At 43.0% G+C, this 24665-nt stretch overlaps 1 protein-coding gene across 1 annotated transcript in view; it reads left to right on the forward strand.

Annotated features, from left to right (window-relative positions):
- Positions 1 to 24665, forward strand: part of CENPE (centromere protein E) — a 539120-nt gene that overhangs the window by 236417 nt on the left and 278038 nt on the right. The window contains exons 22-25 of the mRNA XM_033956806.1: positions 2467 to 2644; positions 13383 to 13483; positions 18267 to 18581; positions 21518 to 21820. Coding sequence (XP_033812697.1) covers positions 2467 to 2644; positions 13383 to 13483; positions 18267 to 18581; positions 21518 to 21820 — 897 coding nt within the window. The remainder of the gene's footprint in view (positions 1 to 2466; positions 2645 to 13382; positions 13484 to 18266; positions 18582 to 21517; positions 21821 to 24665) is intronic.

Below are 24665 nucleotides of genomic sequence, written 5' to 3' on the forward strand. Positions count from 1 at the left end.
ACTTCTTTCTTATTTCCACTTTTTGTGGAGAAGAACCAGATAGATAAATCTGACCTTCTCTAGTCCTCTGATAGCACTCACGACCCTAGAGAAGCATTGAAGAGGTCAGCTAGTAGAGCCACCAGAATTTCCCTATGTTCTCTAAGGTCTTGCTCCTTGGAGCGAGCTCCAGGGGTGACTGGATACAAGTTTAGCTAACTCATGGCTCTTTTTAGCAGATATTTTTATTACTTATTTCTTATGACTTCACATGTTACTATGTCAATACTTGTTAGAGTTTCCGAATGTCTGGGGTGTTCATATTTGTCTTCGTTGGATTCTGAACATTTTAGATATGACTTTTTGTCTCCAGACAGATTCACTTACTTTACAAGAATCTAGAATTCAGTTAGGTCTGCTTAATTGTAGAGTAATTTTTTCTAAATCAGGTCTTCTACAAAATCTCCTTCAGTTAACTTGTATTTTGGACCTGACTGAGAGGAGAAGAATTTCATCTCTCTGTCTTCCTAACATTTATCGCTTTTTTCACAAAGCTTGTATATCTGAGAGTGCGGGGTGGGGGGATTTGCATTACTTTTCCTCTCTTCTTATATGATCTCGGAGTATAATTGTTTTTTTGACATATCCTGAAATGTTTGCTCAAGTAACAGCCCCCTTATTACATATTTTGCTGACGTATTCTACGATTTCAGATCTGCAGTGTGGGATTCTTTTATATAGTTTCTTGCTGAAGCTGTATTTACATTATCCAAATCTTTTAATTATGGGGGATTTTAATACCCATATCCTGCATTCCGTCGTGCTTTCTGTATGACTCAAGTACCTGGAATCCCTACTGGTCTAGAGGTGTAGCTGGTAGGAGCGAGCTTTCTGTGCTCCTGCCCTGCTGCTGAGCCGGTCACTGCTGCGAGTTCTAGTGGTTCAGCTGTACCGAGCAAGAATGTCTCTCTCACGCTGATGCTTGGCGCTAAGCGGCTTCCTGAATGGCTCTCACGAATTCTCGTGAGACTCGCCACAGCCGTTCAGGAAGCCGCTCAGCACCGAGCAGCAGCACGGGAAGTGCGCTCCTGCTCGGTAAGTTGAACCACCAGAACTTGCAGCAGCAACTGACTTAGCTGCAGTGCAAAAGCACAGAAAGCACGTTCCTACCCGCTTACCCCTCTGGATCACCAGGGATTCCAGGTACGCAGGTCATACGGAAGGCGCAGCAGTATGCAGGCTATCGGCAGGGTTGGAGATACAATGAGCAGGGAGGGGGGACAGGGTACTGAGCCTTGTGGCTTGGAGGAGGCCTGCAACAAGTCTGGGAGAGGGTCAGCTTGGCGTTGGCCCAAAATTAACCAACATCCTCCCCCCCTTTCTATGGGCCAATTTTTATATTCGAGTGTACTTGTTGTCTCAGACATGTATATATTTTCAGATACTTGTCTTTTTCCTTTGATAGGTTTGAAGAGTGAGATTTTCTCACTATTGCATAACGACAAATGTGAAAATGTAAGAACTACATAAATGTTAGTGCCAGTTGCACTCAGGTGGCTTGTTCAGGTCCACCTTGATTGATGTTTCTATTGTTGGGTTCTTTAATTGTATTTTTTCTAGAACAGATTTGGCTTTGATGGGGAGTTCCCATGCCCCTTTTTTATTTCTCCTCTTGTGCTTTGGTATGAACTGAGGAGCTGCAGCACAGCCTGCTGATACAGAAGTCAGAGCTGAAAAGAATGAATGATGCCTTCTACACAGCTTGTGAGTAGAGGTGAATAATCCACTGGTTCACGACATATGCCTTTTTACTAGAAAGAAGATTGAGGTAAGAACCTAGTCTCCCCTTTTTTTTATACTCTTTTGGGATCTTGCCAGATATTTGTGACCAACTTTGGATATTTGAGGGACGTTCGGTCTGTCCCAGTAGAGCAATGCTTATGTTCTTATTTTTTAAATTGTAAATTCCTCAACTGCATCTTATAATGACCTGACAATGCAAATAGAGCTCTCCTTATACCTATTCAAAAAAATTACAATAATCTAATAGAAGGAAATATTTTTTCACTAAAAATAGCTAAGCTCTGGAACTCGTTGCCAGAGGATGTGGTAACAGTTGTTATCTTACCTAGGTTTATAAAAGATTTGGACAAGTGTCTATAGTCTGCTATTGAGAAAGACATGGTGAAGCCACAGCTTGATGTGGAATGTTACTATTTGGGTTTCTGCCAGGTACTTATGACTTGGATTGACTACTGTGGAAACAGGATACTGGGCTAGATGGATCGTTGGTCTGACCCAGTATGGCTGCTTTTATGTTCCTATGTTATGTTTCAATTAAATGGTATTTCATACAATGAGCCCATTTACTTAAACAGAAATTAAATGGTCAAATAGACAACATAATTTTGGTTTGTATATTTTAATTATTTCTGATAGGAGTATTCTAAATGTACACTAGGCAAATTTTCTTTGCTTAACACTTAGGATCAGTTGTCAACTGACTACAAGCAAATGGAAAAAGATGCTCAGAAGTATCGAAGTCAACTGGAAGCAGAAAAGGCCCGTTTTAAACAAATGCAATCTGATATGCAGAAGGAGTTGCAATATGCTTTTAATGAGAATACAAAGCTGACCGTACTTATGGATGGCAAAGTTCCAAAAGGTATTCGGTATATTTTAATCTTCTCTTAATTATTATCCTAATTTAAATTATGGTGCTACTAGATGTATCACTATAATTTACATAATTGTATTTTTTTTTTTTTTGGTCATTCAGACAGCCGGGTGCAATGTTGTATGTGTGTGCTCTCCTTCATGGGATGACCTTTCAGGCCACATACCGTACAGTTGACAACGGCCTGGCGGACAGATTGAGCAGGGTGTTGCAAGCTCAAGAGTGGTCACTACTCAACATGGGCATAGCTCACAAGATCTTCTGAGAGTGGGGCACCCCTTCTGTGGCTCTTTTTGCCACTCATCTCTGCAACAAAGTCCCTCCAGCTCTATTCCAAGCTCAGAGGACACAGCAGACTAGCATCAATGCCTTCCTTCTGGATTTAGGGCATCAGGTCTTTTGTATGTGCATTCTCCAAGCCCTCTCATAGGGAAGACTTTGCTAAAACTCAAGCAAGATTGCGGAACCATGATCCTAATCACATCTTATTGGCCGAGACTGGTCTGGTTCCCTCTTCTTCTGGACTTGTCCTCTGAAGAACCATGGCGATTGGAATGTTTTCTCACACACACACCTTATGCAGAATGAGTGGTCCCTTCTGCTTTCCACAGGAGAACTCTCCAAGTTCAGACCCAAACTCCTCTGAGCCCAAACACGACTGCATCCAGTTTGCACAGGTTCTCTCTCGCCGTGCACAGGTGACACACAGAGCCGATCAGGACCTGTCCAGAAGGGTATTGTCAGACACACCAAAGAATAGTGAATAGGCTTCTTGTAGATGAATCCACTGGTCAGACAGCATGTCTTGCCAAGATAAGAGCACAAGACACAGCTCTCTTCTACACATCTTCACACAGCATGAGGAACCCAGTGCTGTTAGATGACCTTGACTTGTGAACACACACATCTCGTAAACAAGTCCATAATGCTCCAGGAGAGAAACGATGGCTCATGGCCTGAGTTAGGCCTAAAGCCTCCAAAAGGTAAAGCAGGGATTCCCCTACAGAGCCATAGCTCCAACAGCAATCTCTTCAAGTTTAGTCTGCGTTAAGAAAGCAGTTCAGGACTTATGCTAGCAATAGCATCCCTCCAGGTAGAGAGGAAAGAGCATTAGACAAATTTTGTCACACTGTTCCAAATCTGAATGCTGACTAGCAGAATTTTGAGTTATAACGTCTATATGACTTCTACATGAAGTCATTATTTCAGAAACTAACACAGTATTTTTTATTTATTTAAAACATTTTTATAACATTTATAAAAAAACTAAACAGCTTATGTCAATTAAAACATACATAATATAAAATCAAACATGTCATAAAGTCTATATAATTAAACAATTTCTTCTCCAAGTGTCAACTAATAAATCGCAAAAGTACAATAACAAACATGTAAAACAGATTTTCTTGAAAAGCTGACTAATATATCACAAAACTGCAGTAACAACTGAGTTTTCAACTGCTTCTTAAATTGAAACCGGTTTACACTATAACTACATAGTTTCCAACATGTTACTAATGACCTTCTCGAAACAAGAAAGCTCATGGCCAGATCAGTATTTGACACTTTTGATGTAACCTCCAGAGGAGGCAAGAAGGGACTAAGAGTATCAGATCGTGATACAAATGTGCAACAACACTTGGCCAACATCCATCAGCACTCCGCCTCGATCCAGCAATGCTCCCACACATATCAGCACTCTACCTCGATCCTTCATGAAGAGCTGTGCTTAACAATCCCATGATGAAAGGGTGGTGCTGAATGGTCCAGTTCCCCTAATTGGGAAAACTGTTCAAGCTCCAGCATAAACCAGCCACCATGATTCTCATAGCTCCTTGGTTGCCGAGACAACTCTGGTTCTCTCTTCTTCAACTCAGTGTACAAGAGTCCATTAAACTACAGATCTTTCCAACCTTGCTAACACAGAACAAGAGATCCCTTCTCTATCCAAACCTTCATTCCTTAACTCTCACAGCATGGTATCTCTCTCTCCCAGTGCATAGATACGTTCATCTCTGTCATCACCAGTAACAGCCATTGTAGGGGCTTCCAGAAAACCTTCCACACAGCATTGCTATTGCTTCAAGTGGACTCGTTTCACACTCTGGTGTCACCAACAATCATTGCATCTGGATACATGCCCTGTGTCATCAGTCCTTGAATATCTTAAACTAGAGAATGACATTGGGACACATTTTTCCCCTTCCCCATGGGGACTCTCTTTCCAGTCCCAGTGAGTTCTTTTCCTGTCCCTGTCCCATTCCTGCAAGCTCTGTCCTCATTTGCACAAGCCTTAAACACTTAAAAAATCATAATAATTCAAGGCAGAGGTTACAGGAATGGGTCAGTGACAGCGACAAAACTCACGGGGACGGGACAGAGAAAAATTTGTCTGTGTCATTCTCTATCTTGCACCTATCCAACTCTGATCTAAAAACTACTACAGTAAGAGTACATCTCAGTGCTATTGGTTCTTTTCATACAATACTAGATAACAAGCCAATATCTACACACCTCCATATTCATAAGATGCCTTTTTCATACCAAACCTCCAATCAAACATCCAGTTGCTTGGGATCTTAATATTATTCTTTCAACTTTGATGAAGCCTCCCTTTGAACCAATTGTGTGTCTCTCTCTCTAACATCTCACCTGGAAAGTAGTTTTGGTTTGCATCACATCTGCACACTGAGTCAGTGAACTCACAAGTGCTTCTCTCAGATCCTCCTTATACAACATTCTACCATGATAGGGTAACATAAGAATTGCCGCTGCTGGGTCAGACCAGTGGTCCATCCAGCCCAGTAGCCGTTCATGTGGCGGCCCTCAGGTCAAAGACCAGTGCTCTAAATGAGTCCAGCCTCACCTGTTTAGCAGGAACTTGTCCAACTTTGTCTTGAAACTCTGGAGGGTGTTTTCCCCTATAACAGACTCCGGAAGAGCGTTCCAGTTTCCCACCACTCTCTGGGTGAAGAAGAACTTCCTTACATTTGTACAGACTCAATCCTTTTTCAACTTTAGAGTGCCCTCTCGTTCTCCCTACCTTGGAGAGGGTGAACAGTCTGTCTTTATCTACTAAGTCTATTCCCTTCAGTACCTTGAATGTTTCAATCATGTCCCCTCTGTCTCCTCTTCAAGGGAGAAGAGGCCCAGTTTCTCCAATCTCTCACTGTACGGCAACTCCTCCAGCCCCTTAACCACTTTAATCGCTCTTCTCTGAACCCTTTCGAGTAGTACCGTGTCCTTTGTGTACGGCGACCAGTGCTGGATGCACTACTCCAGGTGAGGGCACACCATGGCCCGGTACAGCGACATGATAACCTTCTTGGATCTGTTCGTGTTCTCCTAGCATTCTGTTTGCCCTTTTCTCCGCTGCCACTCATTGAGTAGACGGCTTCATCGACTTGTCAATCAGAACTCCCAAGTCTCTTTCTTGGGAGGTCTCTCCAAGTACCGCCCCGGACATCCTGTATTTGTTCATGAGATTTTTGTTACTGACATGCATCACTTTACACTTATCTACATTGAAACTCATTTGCCATGTCGATGCCCATTTCTCGAGCTTGATTATGTCACATTGCAGATCTTCGCAATCCTCCTGTGTGTCCACTACTCTGAATAACTTCGTATCGTCCGTAAATTTAATCACCTCGGTCGTCGTACCAATGTTCAGATAGTTTATAAAGACGTATGTGATTCTGTAACCTGTTTGGAATTCTGGGTAATATGGGATATAAAACCTGATAAGTAGTTCTTTGTATGGATCCCAAGTTCCTCCTGAAAGTCATCATGGAATTTCATTTGAGCCAATCTTTCCAAGACCACATTCTCACCCCGGATCTCCACTCATTGGTCTGTAAATGTACACTGGCTTACTACTTGGCTCGAACCAAGAACCACAGATCTTCCACTCAACTGTTTGTCATTCGATCCTAATAGACTAGAAGCTCCTGTCACCAAGAGAACCATCTCCACATGACTGGAAGACTGTATCACTTTTTACTATGCTTGAGCTGGGCTATTACTGGAAGGTCGTGTCACAACACACAAAGTTAGAGCTATGGCAACCTCAGCTTGCCTCTTTTCCACTCCCATTGAGAACGTCTATAAAGCAACCACCTGATCCTCAGTTCGTACTTTCACATCCCACTACTGTTGGGAAAAATCATTCCAGACAGAATAATTGGTTTGGCCAAGCAGTTCTACAAACTATATTGCCAACTGCCCTCAAACCCTTTTGTTTTCAGCTAGGAAGTCCCACATGTGAGAATATACTGTCTTTTTGTTCTGAGATAAAGCAGGTGTTTACCTGTAACAGGCGTTATCCAGGGACAGCAGGCAGATAGTCTTACAACCCTCCCACCTCCCCGAAGAAAATAAGAATTGCCACTGTTGGGTCAGACCAGTGGTCCATCGTGCCCAGCAGTCCGCTCACGCGGCGGCCCTTGGTCAAAGACCAGCGCCCTAACTGAGACTAGCCCTACCTGTGTACGTTCTGGTTCAGCAGTAACTTGTCTAACTTTCTCTTGAATCCCTGAAGGGTGTTTTCCTCTACGACAGACTCCGGAAGAGCGTTCCAGTTTCCTACCACTCTCTGAGGGAAGAAGAACTTCCTTCAGTTTGTATGGAATCTATCCCCTTTCAACTTTAGAGAGTGCCCTCTCGTTCTCCCTACCTTGGAGAGGGTGAACAATCTGTCTTTATCTGCTAAGTCTATTCCCTTCAGTATTTTGAATGTTTCGATCATGTCCCCTCTAAGTCTCCTCTTTTCAAGGGAGAAGAAACCCAGTTGCTCCAATTTCTCACTGTACGGCAACTCCTCCAGCTCCTTAACCATTTTAGTCGCTCTTCTCTGGACCCTTTCGAGTAGTACAGTGTCCTTCTTCATGTATGGCGACCAGTGCTGGATGCAGTACTCCAGGTGAGGGCGCACCATGGCCCGGTACAGCGGCATGATAACCTTCTTCGATCTGTTTGTGATCTCCTAGCATTCTGTTTGCCCTTTTCTCTGCTGCCACGTATTGTTCGGACGACTTCATTGTCTCTCCAGACATCCTGTATTTGTGCATGAGATTTTTGTTACCTACATGCATCACTTTACACTTATCCACGTTGAACCGCATCTGCCATGTTGATGCCCATTCCTCAAGCCTGATTATGCCACGTTGCAGATCTTTGCAATCCCCTTGTGTCTTCACTACTCTGAATAACTTTGTATCGTCCGCAAATTTAATCACCTCACTCGTCGTACCAATGTCTAGATCATTTATAAAGATGTTGAAGAGCACGAGTCCAAGCACCAAGCCCTGTGGCACCCCACTGGTGACGCTCTTCCAGTCCGAGTAGTGTCAATTTACCCCCACTCTGTTTCCTATGATCCAGCCAGTTTTTAATCCACGTGAGTATTTCACCCTCGATTCCATGGCTCGCAATTTTCCAAAGTAGTCATTCATGCGGAACCTTGTCAAATTCCTTCTGAAATTCCAGATATACAATGTCGACCGGGTCACCCTTGTCTGTCTCTCTGTTTACTCCCTCAAAAGAAGTCCAGCAAGTTTGTCAAACATGATCTGCTTTTGCTAAAACCATGCTGACTGGTCCTCATCAGCCCGTGTCCATCAAGGTGATCAATGATGCGGTCCTTTATCAGCGACTCTACCATCTTTCCTGGTACCAAGGTCAGACTCATCAGTCTGTAGTTTCCCGGATCTCCCCTCAAACCTTTCTGAAGATCGGTGTAACATTCGCCACCTTCCAGTCTTCCGGAATCTTTCCCAATTTGATCGACAGATTCGCTATTAGTTCCTTGATGACCCTCGGATGGATGCCATCCGGTCCCGGGGATTTATCGCTCTTAAGTCTATCAATCTGCCTACACACCTCCTCTAGACTGACTGTCAATCCTGTCAGCTTTTCGTCTTCATTTCCAGCATATAGCCTGATGGGTTCTGGTATGCTGTGTACATCTTCTTCAGTAAATACAGACGCAAAAAATGTGTTCAGCTTGTCGGCAATTGCTTTGTCCTCCTTTAGCGCTCCCCTTATTCCATGGTCATCCTTCGGGGGTTGTTTCTCCTTAATATATCGAAAGAACGGCTTGAAGTTCTTCGCCTCCTTGGCTATTTTTTCCTCGTAGTCTCTTTTGGCCCCCTTTACCGCCTTATTGCACTTGGGTTGATGTGTGTGATCCAGTTTTCATCCTTTTTTAACCTTTTCCATTCCTTAAACAAAGTTTTCTTGTCTCTTATCGCTTCCTTCACCTCTACAGTGAGCCACGCCGGTTCTTTGTTATTTTTCCTCTTTGATCCTTTGTTGATACGCAGTATATATAGATTTTGTGCCTCAGTGATTGTGTCCTTAAAAAGGGACCAAGCTTGCTCTAGCGTTTTTACAGTGCTTATCCTCTTCTTAATCTTCTTCCCAACCACGAGTCTTATCCCTTCGTAATGAAGTTCAGTGCTGTGGCTGTCATTTTGAACTGATGTTCTCCCCTGTGTCCAGATCTAAGCGGATCATATTTGATCGCTGTTTCCCAGCGTCCCTTCTACTTCTACATCTTGTGCCGGTCCTCGTAGACCATTTAGAATTAAGTCCAGAATTGCATTTCCTCTAGTGTTTTCCTTGACAAGTTGTTCCAGGAAGCAATCGCTTACAGCATCCAAGAACTTGGTCTCTCTAATGCAGCTGGAGGTGCCTAATTTCCAGTCTATTCCCGGATAGTTGAAGTCACCCATGATAACTTTGTTGCCTCTCTTGCAGTTGTGTTTAATCTCGTCTGTGGCTTCTTAGCTTTTTTACTAAACTGATGGTCCCACAAGTCGATGTCAGGTGGGAAGGCACTGGCGCATGTGTGGTACAGGCAGTCTCGAGACCTTCAAAAGATTTAAAGTGATAGTATACTTTTTATATTGTTGATACCAGGCTCTGTGGATGTCACCCACACGGGATAATTATCTGTCTGCTGTCCCTAGATAAAACCTGTTCAGGTAAGTAACTGCTATTTAGAAAGATGTTAAGCTTACTTTGAGAAATCTGTGGACAGAACTTTTAGTTAAGAAGGGTTTGTGGTTAAAAAAATCTTTATAGGTAAGGGTATTGGGACTTATACTTTTTTTTTTTGTAGTTATACAACCACACTAAAAGCAGTTTACTTTCATGTACTTCAAGCATTTTCCCTATCTGTCCCAATGGGCTTACAATTTATCTAATGTACCTGGAGCATTGGAGGATTAAGTGACTTGTCCAGGGTCACAAGGAGCAGTGTGGGGTTTGAACTCAGAACCTCAGGGTGCTGAGGTTGTAGCTCTAACCACTACACTACATACACTCTCCAGTGTTCTTTCCAGTCACTTTTAGCCGGGCGCTCCGCCCGGCTAATTTAGATGACCGCCCGGCGAATCCTGCTGCTATCACCAATGCTCCTTCCCGGGCTGACTCACCCCTGAAAATTGTGTTTAACACCTGCCTTTTTTTTATTTTGCCAGCATGCGAATTGAACCCACGCTCCGGGGCTCTAACGTGTGCATGCCGGCTTTCCTTCTCTTCCCTCTGAAACTGGAAGTTACGTCCCGTGGGAGGAGAGAAGAGAAGGGAAGCCGGCACGCAGACATTAGAGCCCTGGAGGGAAGCTTACAACTTGTTGCTTTTACTTGCTTCGGGCCTTCCTCGCTGCTGGGTCCTGCCTACTTTCTGTTAACACAAAGGCAGGACCTGGCAACGAGGATGGTCCGAAGTAAATAAAAGCAGCAAGTTGTAAGCTTCCCTCCGTCGCTGACCTATGGAAGATAGATCAGCGATGGAGGGAAGCTTGCGACTCCGCCAATGGGAGGGATGGGAAGAGAAATGCTGCTGCTGCACCCAAAGGAGGGGGAGGAGAAAGAGAAATGCTGCTGCTTCTGCACCCAGTGGGGGAGGGGGAAGAGAAATGCTGCTGCTGCTGCTGCACCTAATTTATTTGGGGGGAGGGGAAAGAGAAAAGCTGCTGCACCCAATTGGGAGGGGGAGATAAATGCTGCTGCAGCACCCAATTGGGGAGGGGAAAGGGGAAGAGAAGTGCTGCTGCTGCACCCAAAGGGAGAGGGGGAACAGAAGTGCTGCTGCAGCACCAAATTGGGGAGAGAGAGGGGAGAACGAAGACCAGAGAAGGCAGAGGAGAAGAAAGAGATGCCAAGACCATTGGAGGGAGGGAAAGGAAAAGAGTTACCAGACCATGGGGGGGAGAGATGTCAGGGTATATGGGGGAGGGGGAAGAGACAGATGCCAGACCAGGAGGAAGGAAGGAGAGAAAGGAAGAAGAGATGCCAGATAAAGCAGTGGGAAGGGAAGATGGAAGGAGAGGAGAGCGATGCCAGGGCATGGATAGAGGGATGGGAAACTAAGGAGACATAAAATGCCAGACCAGAGAGAAAGAAAGGAGAGGAGGTGCTAGAGAAGGAGGGAGACATAGGAGTGATATACCAGGGCATGGGGGAGAGAAGGGAAGGAGATATAGATGCCAGACCATGGGATAGTGGGAAGTAAGTAAGTTAGAAAAGGAGAAGAGATGCCAGAGCATAGGGGAGGGGTGGAGACAAAAAATGGAGAAGGGGGTGAAGCTGAAATGAATCATGTACAAAGGAGAGAAAGGGCACAGGATATACAGTTTATTGAAAGGACATAGAAAGATGGAAGATACCATATGGAACAGAGAGAGGGCGGACACTGGATGGAAAGGGCAGAGAGGGTGGACAGTAGATGGAAGAGGCAGAGAGAGAGAGAAAGGGCAGAGGCTGGGTGGAAGGGGCAAAGAGAGAGGACAGATGTTGCATGGAAGGGAGCGAGGACAAAAGTTGAATAGAAAGAAGAGTGAAGAAAAGATGATTAAAGCAGAAATAACAAAAGGTAGAAAAACTTTTTTTTGTTGTTGCTTTATGTAGAATCAAGTAATATTGGAACTGTATTGATTAAAGTTTATAAATAAGAAATGGAAATAAGGCAATTTTTTGGGACTAAACCCCTTTCCTCAGGTCAGGACAGGATACCATAACAGCAGTATACTGTACTGTCTTGAAGAAAGAATTGAAAGCTAATTGAAAAATGGATTAGTTCAATAAAATAGTATTTTCTTATTTCTCATTATTTGTTTTAATAATATTTGTTTATTTGTAAAGTGGTGATTGTTATGTAGCAGTTTTTTTAAGTTTACATCTACTGTCCTTATATTTTGCACAGTATTAAGGGACGTGTCCCTGTTTCTGCGGTGTATGCAGAAACAGTGTATGCAGAGTCTGGTTTCTTGGTTCAGTTTAAGTTTTCTCTACATATTTCTATTTTTAGTTTGATTAATCTATATTGGGCGAGGGTGTATCTGTGTTTTATGTGTATGAAAAGGACATACAGGATCAATTGACTGTGCAGGATCTGGCTTGTTTAGTTTTACAATGCGTGTGTTGGTGTTCTAGTGCTCACTGAAGTGTTTAAGATGCTCCTTTTCCTAGGTGCACCCTTATTGTGTGACGAGAGAGAGAGAGAGAGAGATAACTTTACTGTTGATGTAGGTGTTGTCCCTCTCTCTTCTCTCCCCCCCCCCCACACACACACACACTAAAGAATTAAATTAAATTTGTATTAACATGAAGCAGCTTTCAAAATGGCATTATAAGCAAATAAAATATTTGTAATACATTGCTAATTATTACCTGCATCTTTACCTAAACTATTTTGCCCTAGCTTCCACTATGATCTTTATTTGCTACTTTTTAAGGCTCAGAAACACCTCTCCATAAATTATGTGGACGAGGTCTGGAAGTGGGGATTGCATCTATTTCATATCTTCAGTGAGTCCTCAGGAAGGAACCTAGTGATCAAAACATTATTAGAGGTGCTGTAGAACCATTTCTTTTATGATTGGATGAGCTATATTTATCTTTTGTTGTTGTTGTTTAAATTCATGCAGAAATAAATGGCTAGATTGAACCTAATGACTTCATTAACACATTTCCCTTTTTAAAACCTCTATACCATTTGAAAGAGGGCAAATATCTAATTATTCACTTCTAGAATTGGATACTTCTTAAATTTAGTAAAAATATTCTGGCACAAGTGTCAAACCTTAAAAAGGAAGTCGTATTGAGCATTGGAGAATAATAATAATTTAACTAATAAAAATAGTACACATTCAATTTTCCCCACCACCAAATTTCCCCGTCTTGCCCCACCTGGCTACTTTTTCATGCCACCTGCTCTCCTCCAGCAGCAAATGATCTTAAAGCTTGATTTTATCAAGCATACAATAGAAAGCAAATCTTCTTTTCATAACCATATCAACTAAACAAAGACTCCACTCTTCCCTTCCACCCCGTTCCCAACCTAACTGGGCTCTGTTATAGTATATTCCAAAAAGTCCTGTTCTTATCCTAGTCAAATAGGCTAATAGAAGAATCCAGCATTCCTTGTATATAGCTTACTTGTCCAATCTAAGGGTTGTCAGTTTCTTTATAGCTCCAGTATGCAATAGGTTTGCCCTTGGACTTCTAGTTCTGTCTTGGTTATTAGTTGCTGTAAATGTTTTGACTCAGTGGAATGTGGGATATCAAGTTTTAATAAACATATTAAAAGGCAACTCTGGGAGTATATTAAGACTAGCAGAAGACAAATGATTATTCTTTCCTTAAGCTTCATGTTTATATGAAACCTTTTTTGTAGTAGGTACAATAGTTTTATATTCTATATTAATTTTTAACTATAGATTTGCTGTGCCAAGTGGAATTGGAGAAAACAATCATTGACCTTACTAAGCAATTGGAGAAGGCAAGAGAAGAAAATGAAGTGGAAAAACTGAAAAATCAAGTAACTTTCCCTTTTTTATATTTTGAGCAATGCCAGTGCAAGAGTATTGTACTGAAGCAATCATTGAAGCTGATCATTGTTAGAGTGAATCTTAATTGTATAAGCTGATATATTTTAGTATTTCTGTGTAGATTATCTTAGAGCAGAATAATAGAAGAAAGCAAATATTTTAATTCTTATATGTTAAACTGTAGAATGAAGTGCATCAAACTACTGGGCAACATCTGAAGACATAAACCTCAGCTTACTTTTAAAGCTCATAGTAACCAAAAATGTTGTTCAAAGCATGTGTAGGAGTTCCCACACAAGTTGTCACCTCACTGGATCCCTCATTCTCAAACAATCTTGGTTCACTGCCCACAAGTTTCTTCCCCCTACGTCTTGCAACTTTGTAAAGGAAAACAAAAAAAAACCTGCTGAAAGTCTACGTCACTAACTGCTCTTGCAGTGCAAAGGGCAAATTATTTTGGACAATAGGGTTATCTATCTCTGGTCGTGAATTGATTGCAATATAATGTCATTCATGTCCTTCAACTCTGCCTCTTTCCCCAGTGGGCTGCCACCTTCAGTTTTTCTTCCTGTAAGCAAATGGAGAAGGTGTCTTTCTGATCTGCTCTGCTTAATGTTGTTATTTTCAGAATTTTCTCCCTTTTTGAGGTTGCAGTGCCCAGAGGTCCCCATTTGGGGATAACTCTGTCTGGGAGAGGAAGCAGACTCTCTGGGAGAAGTCTGTTGCTAGCAGGTAACCTTCAGGTATACTTGTGTAGCCAGCCTTCACTAACAGTTTTTGGAGCTTGGGATCTGTTCCCCTTGGAGCTAGCTTGCATCTTGATTTATTAGGGGCTTGAGCACTGGCTGTCAGGCCTTGGTAAAAGTCCATTGGGCTTAAGGGGGTCAGCTGCTACTTTTGTCCTCCCCTTAGTTGTGATACGCAGTCTAGTGGAGGGGTTGAGGTTTCAGTCAGGCTTGGCCCAACTGGCAGTCCGAAGATCAAGTCATTCAGACCTGTGGCAATCTGTCCTGCAGCAGAAAGTTATCTTCTTTCCTGTCACCTGCAGCAAGGCTTACACAGGCAGGCGCCAGCAAGGCACAGTGAGTACAGGCTATTATAGCCTATGGGGAAAATTGTGTGTGTGGGAGGGAGGGGTTTTTCCTAAATTTAACTGTTTTAAAAGTTTTTAGAGACAAGGTCTCTCACCTCCAAAAAGTCTCTTCCTAAAGATCTCTGCCGTGGTGTCCATCTTGGATTTTCTGAATTTAATTTTAAAAGCCTCTATCTGCCTCAAAACCCCTCATTTTTTATTAAAATTGACAGGAATGGATCCCCTCACTGTTGTAGCCCTATATAATACCAGCTTTATGCTGGATGGTTGGTGGAGGAGGGTCTGTGTGCCACGGAGCATATAAGAGAGGGGTGAAAACTATGTTCTCAGTCTCCTCGAAGGTGTCTAGGGCTAGGGTTTTGGAAAAAAATTCCCTTCCGGAGGCTTAAAATTGCAAAGGTGCCAAATGCAGGCGCATGGAAGCTGCAGAGCCCAAGAAATGCCTATTTAAGTCTTTGCAAGGGTCCTTAAGGCCTTCAATGCAGGGCTTTATCCCAGAATTAATTTCCTATGAAAAACCTACTTAACTTATTGGGGTCCTCTTGTGCTGCCTGCTAGCACGGCAGGGCTGGCACAGGGAGAAATTCCTCTTTAGAGTGCCTCCAATCCGGAAAGGAGCCTGTCTTTGGGCCAGCAAGACCAGCTGGAGAAGGACTGGGAGGTCAGACTCCATGCCTTTACCATCCCAGGGTAAGTCTTTCCTCCTGGAGGATTCAGGTTCTATTATAGGGAACAAGTGTCAAGAGACAGTGTTGGCCCTTGACTTAGGGAGACCTCCTCTCAGTATGTCGACTTTTCAAGTCGACAACTATGCTGCACATTATTACAGACTCCCTGAGGGAATTGAAGCTAGAATCTCAGCATCTCCTGTCTTCACAGTGTATGGTCATGAGCGGCAATAATTCTCAAACCACATTTTTACCCATGCATCCAGATATTACTGCATTACATGGATCAGTGGGAAACCACAGAGGTTGCCTTATGGGTATTTAAGGCTACACTAATGGCCAAAATTGTGGAAATACTTTGAATTTTTTTAAGATTGCAGAACTTTATTCAACTGCAAAATGTTCTTCGATTGTTTATAAACATTACTGATAATATTTATATAGTAATTTGATTTAGAAACATAGAAGCATGATGGCAGATAAAGACCAAATGGCCTATCCAGTCTGCCCATCTGCAGGAACTATTATCTCTTCCTCTTTGAGATCCCATGTCCTATCCCATGCTTTCTTGAATTTAGACACAATCTTGTCTCCACCACCTCTTCCAGGAGACTGTTCCATGCATATACCACCCTTTCTGTAAAAATGTATTTCCTTAGATTACTTCTGAGCCTATCATCTCTTAATTTCATCCTATGCCCTCTCATGCAGAGCTTCTTTTCAAAGTAGAGACTTGACTCATGCATATTTATGCCACTTACTGTAAGTATTTAAACATCTCTATCATATCTCCCTTCTCCCACCTCCCTTCTCCCGATCGGTTTGCGAGCCCTTTACGACCAGATTTCCCTCCTGCACTATTCACTAAGGCCTATAGCAATCCAATCCCGATCGTCCCATTCAAATTGGTAAAACCCCATGCAAAATAGCCAAGCGATTGATTCACTAACAATTGCTTGGCTATTTTGAGTCGGGTTTTACTATTGGCAAACCCGACTGCTGCAGGCCTATTGATAACTGAGTTACCGTCAGGTCTGCAGGTATTTTGACAGGCCTGCCTGTCTTTTTTTTTTTTTTTTTCTTTATTCATCTTTTTTCCATGGCACAGAGATTTTGCGTGTTACACACGCAAAATATCTGCCCCGTTAAAAAAAATGAAAAGATAGGCAGACATGTAAAAAAAAAAAGACCGAGGGCCCCCTCCCCCCGACAAACACAAGGGGCCCCCTCAGCTACCTACATATAGCAGGAGGGATGCCCACTCCCTCCTGCCACCACCCGACGCTGCACTCCCCGCCCTCACGAATATGGCAGGTGTTAGTGAATCGGGTTGGAGGGAAATCTGGTCGTAAAGGGCTCGCAAAACGATCGGTACACGATTGGTTTGCTTAGTGAATCTAGCCCTTAGTCGGCTGGCATGCAGATGGAAACGGATCGTGCACGGTTTGGAGGTTTAGTGAATCTGGCCCATATTGAGATCTTTGTCCTCATACACCTTATGACGAAGACCACACACCATTTTAGTATCCTTCCTCTGGACCGACTCCATGCTTTTTATCTTTTTGAAGGTGTGGTCTCCAAAATTGTACACAATATTCTAAATGAGGTCTCACCAATGTCGTATACAGGGGCAACAATACCTTTCTGTAAAAATGTATTTCCTTAGATTACTCCAGAGCTTCCTTTAAAATAAGAGACTTGACTCATGCACATTTAAGCCACGTACTGTAGGTATTTAAACATCTCTATCATGTCTCCCACCTTTCCTCCAAAGTGTACATATTGAGATCTTTGTCCTCATATACCTTATGACGAAGACTACGCACCATTTTAGTAGCCTTCCTCTGGACTGACTCCATCCTTTTTATATCTTTTTGAAGGTGCGATCTCCAGAATTGTACACAATATTCTAAATGAGCAATGTCTTATACAGGGGCATCAATACCTCCTCTTTCCTACTGGCCATCCGCTTCTGCTTCCTATGCACCCTAACAATCTTCTAGCTTTCGCCATCACCTTTTCAATCTGTTTGGTCACCTTAAGATCATCACATACAATCACACCCAAGTCCCAGTCTTCTGTCGTACATATAAGTTCTTCACCCCCTAAACTGTACCATCCCCTTGGGTTTTTGCAGCCCAAATGCATGACCTTGCATTTCTTAGCATTAAATTTTAGCTGCCAAATTTCAGATCATTTTTCAAGCTTCGCTAGGTCTGTCTTCATGTTCACACTATCCGGGGTGTCTACTCGATTGCTGATTTTGATTTCATCCGCAAAGAGGCAAATCTTATCAACAGCCCTGCAGCAATATCGCTTATAAAAATGTTAAAAAAAAACAGGCCCAAGAACAGAACCTTAAGGCACACCACTGGTAGCATCCCTTTCCTCAGAGCAATCTCCATTGACCACTACTCTCTGTTGCCTTCCACTCAACCAGTTCCTGACCCAGCCAGTCACTTTGAGGCCCATCCTCAGTTTATTTATTAGATGTCTGTGTGGAACACTGTCAAAGGCTTTGCTAAAATCTAAATACACCACATTTAGCGCACTTCCTCTATCCAATTCTCTGGTCACCCAATCAAAGAAACTGATCAGATTTGTCTGACAAGACCTAGTTCTAGTGAGTCCATGTTACCACTGGTCCTGTAATCCACAGGATTCAAGAAACCTCACCATTCTCTGTTTTAAAAGGGTTTACATTAATTTGCTTACCACAGAAGTCAGATTTATCAGCCTGTAATTTCCTACTTCTTTCTTACTTCCACTTTTGTAGAGGGACCACATCCACCCTTCTTCAGTCCTCTGGTGCCACTCCCTTAGAATTATTTGTGGTTAGGAATTTCTTTTAGTGATTTGACATAAAAATGGTAAGCAGCTGGAACCTAGGACAGTACTAGGTGGACTTTACAGTCTATAGCTCAGAAATATCAAAGAAAAAAGACATTTAATATTTAGCAATGTAATCTTCTAGCAATATCTTTTTATCCTAATGAGAATGTTTATCTGTAGATGTCCTCTTTAATGGAAGAAATAAAGAATAGGACTGCTATACAGGAACAACTCCTGAGTGAAAATGGAAAATTTGATCAGGTACAGAAGAAATTATCCATTGAAGTAGAACAATTTCAGGAGCAACTAATGGTCGGCAAATCTTTACTAAAGACAGCAGAAAGAGAGAAGCTAGAAGTTGCCCAGAACCTTGATGAGCTTCAAGAAAAACTAAGCATTGTAATGCAGGAGAAAGATGCGCTGCATCAGATGTATGAGAAACTCCAAGCTGAGAAGGACCAACTTAAGGAGGATGACATGCATATTACTGAGCAAGTGAGTGATTTATTACAGTGCTACATTGGTTCTTCAGGTAAAACAAAGCAAGTAGAATGATGATGTCTTAATTTAAAAATGATTTCTGTGTGCTACATTACAATCTTATTGGTGACACCATTGTGGGTGTCAGTGTTCAGACAAGTAAGATGGTGGCTATGCAGGGAATATAAATGAATATGCAAGACCATAATCCTGATGTGAAATGTAGATTTTGCTCATTGCTTTCTTTAGTAGTGATCAGGGAAGGTTAGCAAAGTGGTGCCCTTTGTAGTGTACAGTTCATAAATGACTGATAAAGAAGTTTGATATCAAATTCTATAGTGTTCTCTGGATCAGCACAGATGGGGAATATCCATGCTGACCAGCAGGTGGAGACAGAACCACAAACTTCTGAGTTTTAGCTATAAGCCTGCTGTGCAGCCCTTTAGAAAGCCAGTAATTCTCAGTTTCTAGAAAGTGGAGGATGTGAAGTCCTGGTCAGATATTTAGGCTTTAGGCCTCTCAGGTTCTTTGGTTATTGGGGGGAGGGGAAAAAAACTGGGTAGGTCTTCCTTAGGGCTATTTCTTAGGTGTTGAGTGCTGACCTGCAGGGGTCTCTTTTGCCCCGGGAGTGTCACATCTGGGTGGCCAGATCCCTTTCCCCACGTCTATTCAGGACAGTTTTTTAGTGTGCATTGGCAGGGCTTCTCTGCTACTCGCCAGACAGCCAGTCTGGAGTGCCGGTGGAGTCTGCTTTTGCTTTAAAAAAAAAAAAGGGAAGGGAGGTGGAAGGGTTGCTGCTACAGGGGCTAATCTCGACGCCAAACCCAACTCCATTTTGTCTTACAGCTTAGCTCTTGAGAAGAGCTCTGGTTAAGGAAATAGGGATCTTTAAACATGGTGTTTGGAACAGTCCTTCACTCTCTAAATTGATCTATCATTCTGGCTTATGTTAAAGTCTGGCATATTTGTGAAAGTTGATACTCGGAGCATTCCATCAATCCCCCTTAAGTCATCAGTTCCCTAAATTTTGGACAAGGGCATTGCTCTGCCTTTTAAGGTGCAGGTGATAGCCTTGGCTTGCTTTTGAAGTTTGATGAAGGGCAGGCCTTTGGTTTCTCAGTGTGATGTGATCTATTTCTTCATGGAGGTGCAACTGCTTTAGTCTCCTGTCAAGACTTCTGTTCCTCCTTGGGTCTTAAGCTGCCCCCTTTGAGCCCCCAGTAGACAGCTCCCTGAAGGATCTCACATTGCTGATGGTGCTTCTAGTGGCTATTTCTTCAGTTTGGTGAATTTCAGAGTTGTAGGCTTCGTTTTTTTTAGAGAGCAGTTCCTGTCTTTTTCTAAAGAGAAGGTAATGTGTGTGGTTCCTTCTTTTCTTCTGAAAGTTGTCAGTTTTTCATGTTAATCAGCCAGTGGTCTTGCCTGTTTTGGGAGAGACTAAGGGTTCAGATGATCAGAGTCTGTTTTGTCTGTACGTCCAGTGGGCATTGCATGTTCACATTAATTGGATTTGTAGCATGGAATAGAAACATAGAGTATGACGACAGAAAAGGGCCGGCGGCCCAACAAGACTGCCCACTCAAGAACCCTCCCTCCCTTGAGAATCCATTTTTTAAGCATAACTCTGTAGCAACCCCATCTGTTTGTCCCATCGTCTCTTGAAGTAGAGCACGCTACTGGCCTCGACCACCTGGCGTGGAAGACCATTCCATCGATCAATCACCCTTTCGGTGAAGAAGTATTTCCTGGTGTCTCCATGAAATCTTTCCCCCTTAAGTTTTAGCGGATGTTGCTATTCTTTGGGTTTTGGCCAGATGATCTGGATTGGCTACCAACAGGCTTCTGGACTTGATGGACCATTGGGCTGACCTAGTAAGGCTATTCTTATGTTTTACTGCTTTCACCGCATTCTCTAGCAATGAATTCCAGAGTTACATTACACATTTGAATGAAGAAAAATTTTCTCTAGTTTCTTTTAAACTTGTTACTTAGTAGCTTCACTGCATGCCCCCCTAGTCATAGTATTTTTGGAAAGAGTAAATAAGCAATTCACATCTATCCCCTCCATTCCACTCAGTATTTTATAGGCGTCTATCGTATCTCCCCAAGCAATCCCATACCCTTTATCATTTCTGTCACCTTTCTTTACCTTTACTAATTCCACTATATCTTTTTTGAGATTCAGTGACCAGAATTGCACACAGTATTCAAAATGCAATCCACATTCATATCTCATTACTACCTCGAGCAGCATACCCAATGTGCCAGTCCTGCAGAATTTGTTTGGTGTCTAGATTCCAACTCCACACTCCTAGGCCCCTTTTTCTTCTGTTCTAAGCTGCAGCCTCACAAGAAGACTGTATATAGTTTCATGTTAATTGGTTCTGGTTAGCCTTGTCATTGCAAGCCCCTATTCTTGTATTGTTTTTGGTTACCCTGGTACCTAGGGATTTCCATATGTCAGAATTGTTGTCTAGGAGAAAGCAAAGTTATTCAGCTATAACAGGTGTTTCCAAGGACAGCAGGGGACACATTTTCTCCTACCTTCTCTAGCAGTTTAATTCTTTTGCTTTAATATTGTTCTGCTGGTCCTACACAATCAAACTGGACAGGAAGGCACTCAACAAATGTGTGGTGGGATGCTGTCAGACTTCTTAGTTTGTAGACCGCCTTGTAATGTCCACACTGGGGCTCTATCAGAGGACATCGCCAATGTGTGAAAACTGGTGTCCTCGGAGAACACCTGCTGCAGGTAAGTAACTTCGCTTTACTGCCACAGATGATATGGCAGCCAAATATTGACTCATGTTTCCTAGACTTTACATTTACTATGCATACTTCAGGCAAGATAAGCAAAAATAAGTAGATATCAATATTGTACTTATATTTAGCAATGTGTTAACCTTTTGTAGCAGTTTCATTTATCCTAATAATAGCTTTGATATGTTTAGTTATCCTCTCTAATGGATGAGCTAAAGGATGGGACTGCTAAACAGAAACAACTCCTGAATGAAAATGGGAAATTGGATCAGGTACAGAAGAAATTATCAATTGAAGTTGAACAATTTCAAGAGCAACTCATGACAAGCAAATCCTTACTAGAGACTGCAGAAAGAGAGAAGCTAGAGCTTGCCCAGAACGTTGATGAGCTTCAAGAAAAACTAAGCATTGTAATGCAGGAGAAAGATGTACTGCATGAGAAACTCCAAGCTGAGAGAAACCAACTCGAGGACAATTTGCAGACCACTGAACAAGTGAGTGATTTATCACAATGTTTTAGTTCTTCGGGTAAAGTGAGTCATGTAGAGCAAAAGTGTCCTAAATTAAAAATGACATCTGCCTGCCACATAATTTTACTGGTGACACCAATGTGGGTGTCGATATTCAGACAATTAAGATGGTTCCTTAGGGAATATAAATGAATATGCAAGCCTATGATTCTTTTACAAAATGTAGATGTTACTCATTGCATTCTGTAATAGTGAGGATGGTAAGCAAAGTGTACCCTTTGTAGTATACAGTATATAAATGACTTATAAAGAAGTTTGAAAAAATTCAAATGGATAACTCTTTACAAATATGTCTAAATATATTAAAACCAGATGCTCAAATCTCTGAAGATGAGCAACTCAGCAGTCACTTGTGGATGTCCCAATGACATACCGAGCATATGAAATAGTTAACAAGGACCTGTGAGCACGCTGCATACCTTGCTTCCCTTTCTACAGTAAATATGGAACACAGCTATTAGCCAAGACCTTTCACCAAGTCTTTTGCTCTTTCTTGGGACCTTAATGTGGTTTAAAACAACCAATGTAAGCCTGTTTGAACCATTGGCCATTTGTGAGCCAAAGTGAACTGGCATTGATATTGATCTGGGCTGATAGAGAGCTCAGAGCAGCCAACCTCTCCACTTTATCCTAATTTTTGTCACTTAAAAGTGATGCTTCTGTTACATCCTTTCCGGATTCTTTATGGAAAAGGTCTGGATGACCTTTTTACCAGTGTTGCAGATCACCACCCTAAGTCTCTCCCTGTGAACAAGACTTACTGGACTTCGGGGAGGGGACCATAGTAATTTTCATCTCTTCCGCAGATTATCCATGGGCTCTTCTTCCCATAGATATTCCCAGGACTACCGCCCTCATTACAATTATTATTGTCATGTGCATTTGTTTGTCCTGGTTGCATACTCTGGAAAGTGAGACTGGAACCGCCATCTCAGCTTATTTTGGCTGCAGTAGATAGTTGCTGATGCCTTTTATGACCTTTTGTTGGGTCCTGGGTAAGGTGTCAGCATATTCAATTGTTGCTCACTATATGCTATAGATTAGACAGCAGGCTGGTGGTTCCCTTTAAGGGGCAATTGTTGTTTGGCAAGGGCTTAGATAATCTCATTCATTCTGTGGTGGACCGTCACCCTAAAACCCTGGCTAACGCCAGACCCAGAACCTCTAGAGGTTCAGGACACACTGATTTTCATGGCTCCAGGTGTTCCCACCCTTATTCAAGCTCCACATCTCAGATATTTTCCCAGAGCTGCAGGCAAAGGTTCTCGGGCTCCAAACGTAACCAGCCTTCTGCCACCTGTTTGACTTCCTCTGTTAAAAGGACACTATGATGCCGGGCTGAGGGAGATCTTTCTGCATATTGGGGGCAGACTTTGTGTTCCTGCATGCTTGGGTGCGCATTTTGTCCAACCAGTGGTTTCTGAACGTTCAGTCCGGCTACAAGCTGGAATTTGCACGGCCTCTGACAGATTGGTTTGTGGACTCTCCCATGGAGCACTTGGACAAGGTGGTCAAAGTGCAGGCTGCAGGCCACTGTACAAAGATTGTTGGATATTCCAGCCATGGAACCGGTGCCGCCCGAAGATTCTGGCTCGGGCAGATACTCCATATACTTTACCTTGCCAAAGAAAGGCTCCAATGATTGGAGACCAATTTTGGATCTTACACACATTAATTCAGCGCTTAAAGTCCCATGTTTTTGTATGGAGACTGTGGTCTTTAATAACAGCGGTGGTCCCAGGAGAGTTTCTTACCTCCCTGGATTTCGGAGGCATATTGCATATTCCCATTTATCAGGCGCACCATAAATTCCTCTGGTTTCATGTTCTGGAACATCACTACTAGTTTTCAGCTCTGCCTCTTGGCCTGGCTAAAACAGCTCGTACCTTCACTAAGGTGGTGGTGGTGGTTGTGGCAGCTCATTTGAGGAAGATGGTGCTGCAGGTATACGATACTTGGCCGATTGGTTGATCAGAGCCCCTTCCTTGGCCGAGCATATGGTGGATCAGATGGTCCAGGTCCTGGAAGGTCTGGGTTGGATTGTGAATTATAGAAAAAGCAAGTTGACTCGGATGCAGTCACTAGAATATCTAAGGGTCTTGTTTGACATGTCAGCTGGCTGGATTTATTTTCCAGAAGGCACACAGACAGAAGTGGCGCACTTGGATTTCTTGCCTTCTGGACAAAGCAGGTCTGTCTGTGTGGAACTATCTACAGGTCCTGGGGTCAATGGTGGCCTCCATAGATGTGATACCTTGGGCAAAGGCGCATATGCATCCCCTGCAGTTTGTGTTGCTCTCACGCTGGGCTCCACAGACAGAAGCATTGCAGACAGCTCTTCCTTGGACTCTGGACTCCCAGGATAGCATGAATTGGTGGTTCCTTCCGCAGTCCCTCTCCAGAGGTATGACGCTTCGGATTGCATCCTGGGTGGTTGTGATGACAGATGCCAATCTCCATGACTGGGGAGCCCATTGCAACAGTACCATTTAGGGGCATTGAACGCCCTCTCAAAGAAAATGGTCAACAACCACATGGAGCTGTGGGCCATACACTTGGCTCAGATAATGAAATTGCAGATGACTCTGGAGGCCAAGCGGTCCGAGTCTTTTCCAACAATGTGACAGCAGTGAAATATGTCAATCGCCAGGGAGGAACCAAGAGTGCTTCTCTTGCTCAGGAAGCCTGCCTGCTCTTTCTCTGGGAGGAGCATCATTTCCAGGTCCTTTGGCAGCGCATATGGTGGGAGTCGACAATGTTTAAGCAGACTTCCTCAGCAGACAAACCTTGAATCCGGGGCAGACTGTGT

The sequence above is a fragment of the Geotrypetes seraphini genome, chromosome 1 (genome assembly GCF_902459505.1).
Source record: "Geotrypetes seraphini chromosome 1, aGeoSer1.1, whole genome shotgun sequence".
Classification (NCBI taxonomy): Eukaryota; Metazoa; Chordata; class Amphibia; order Gymnophiona; family Dermophiidae; genus Geotrypetes; species Geotrypetes seraphini.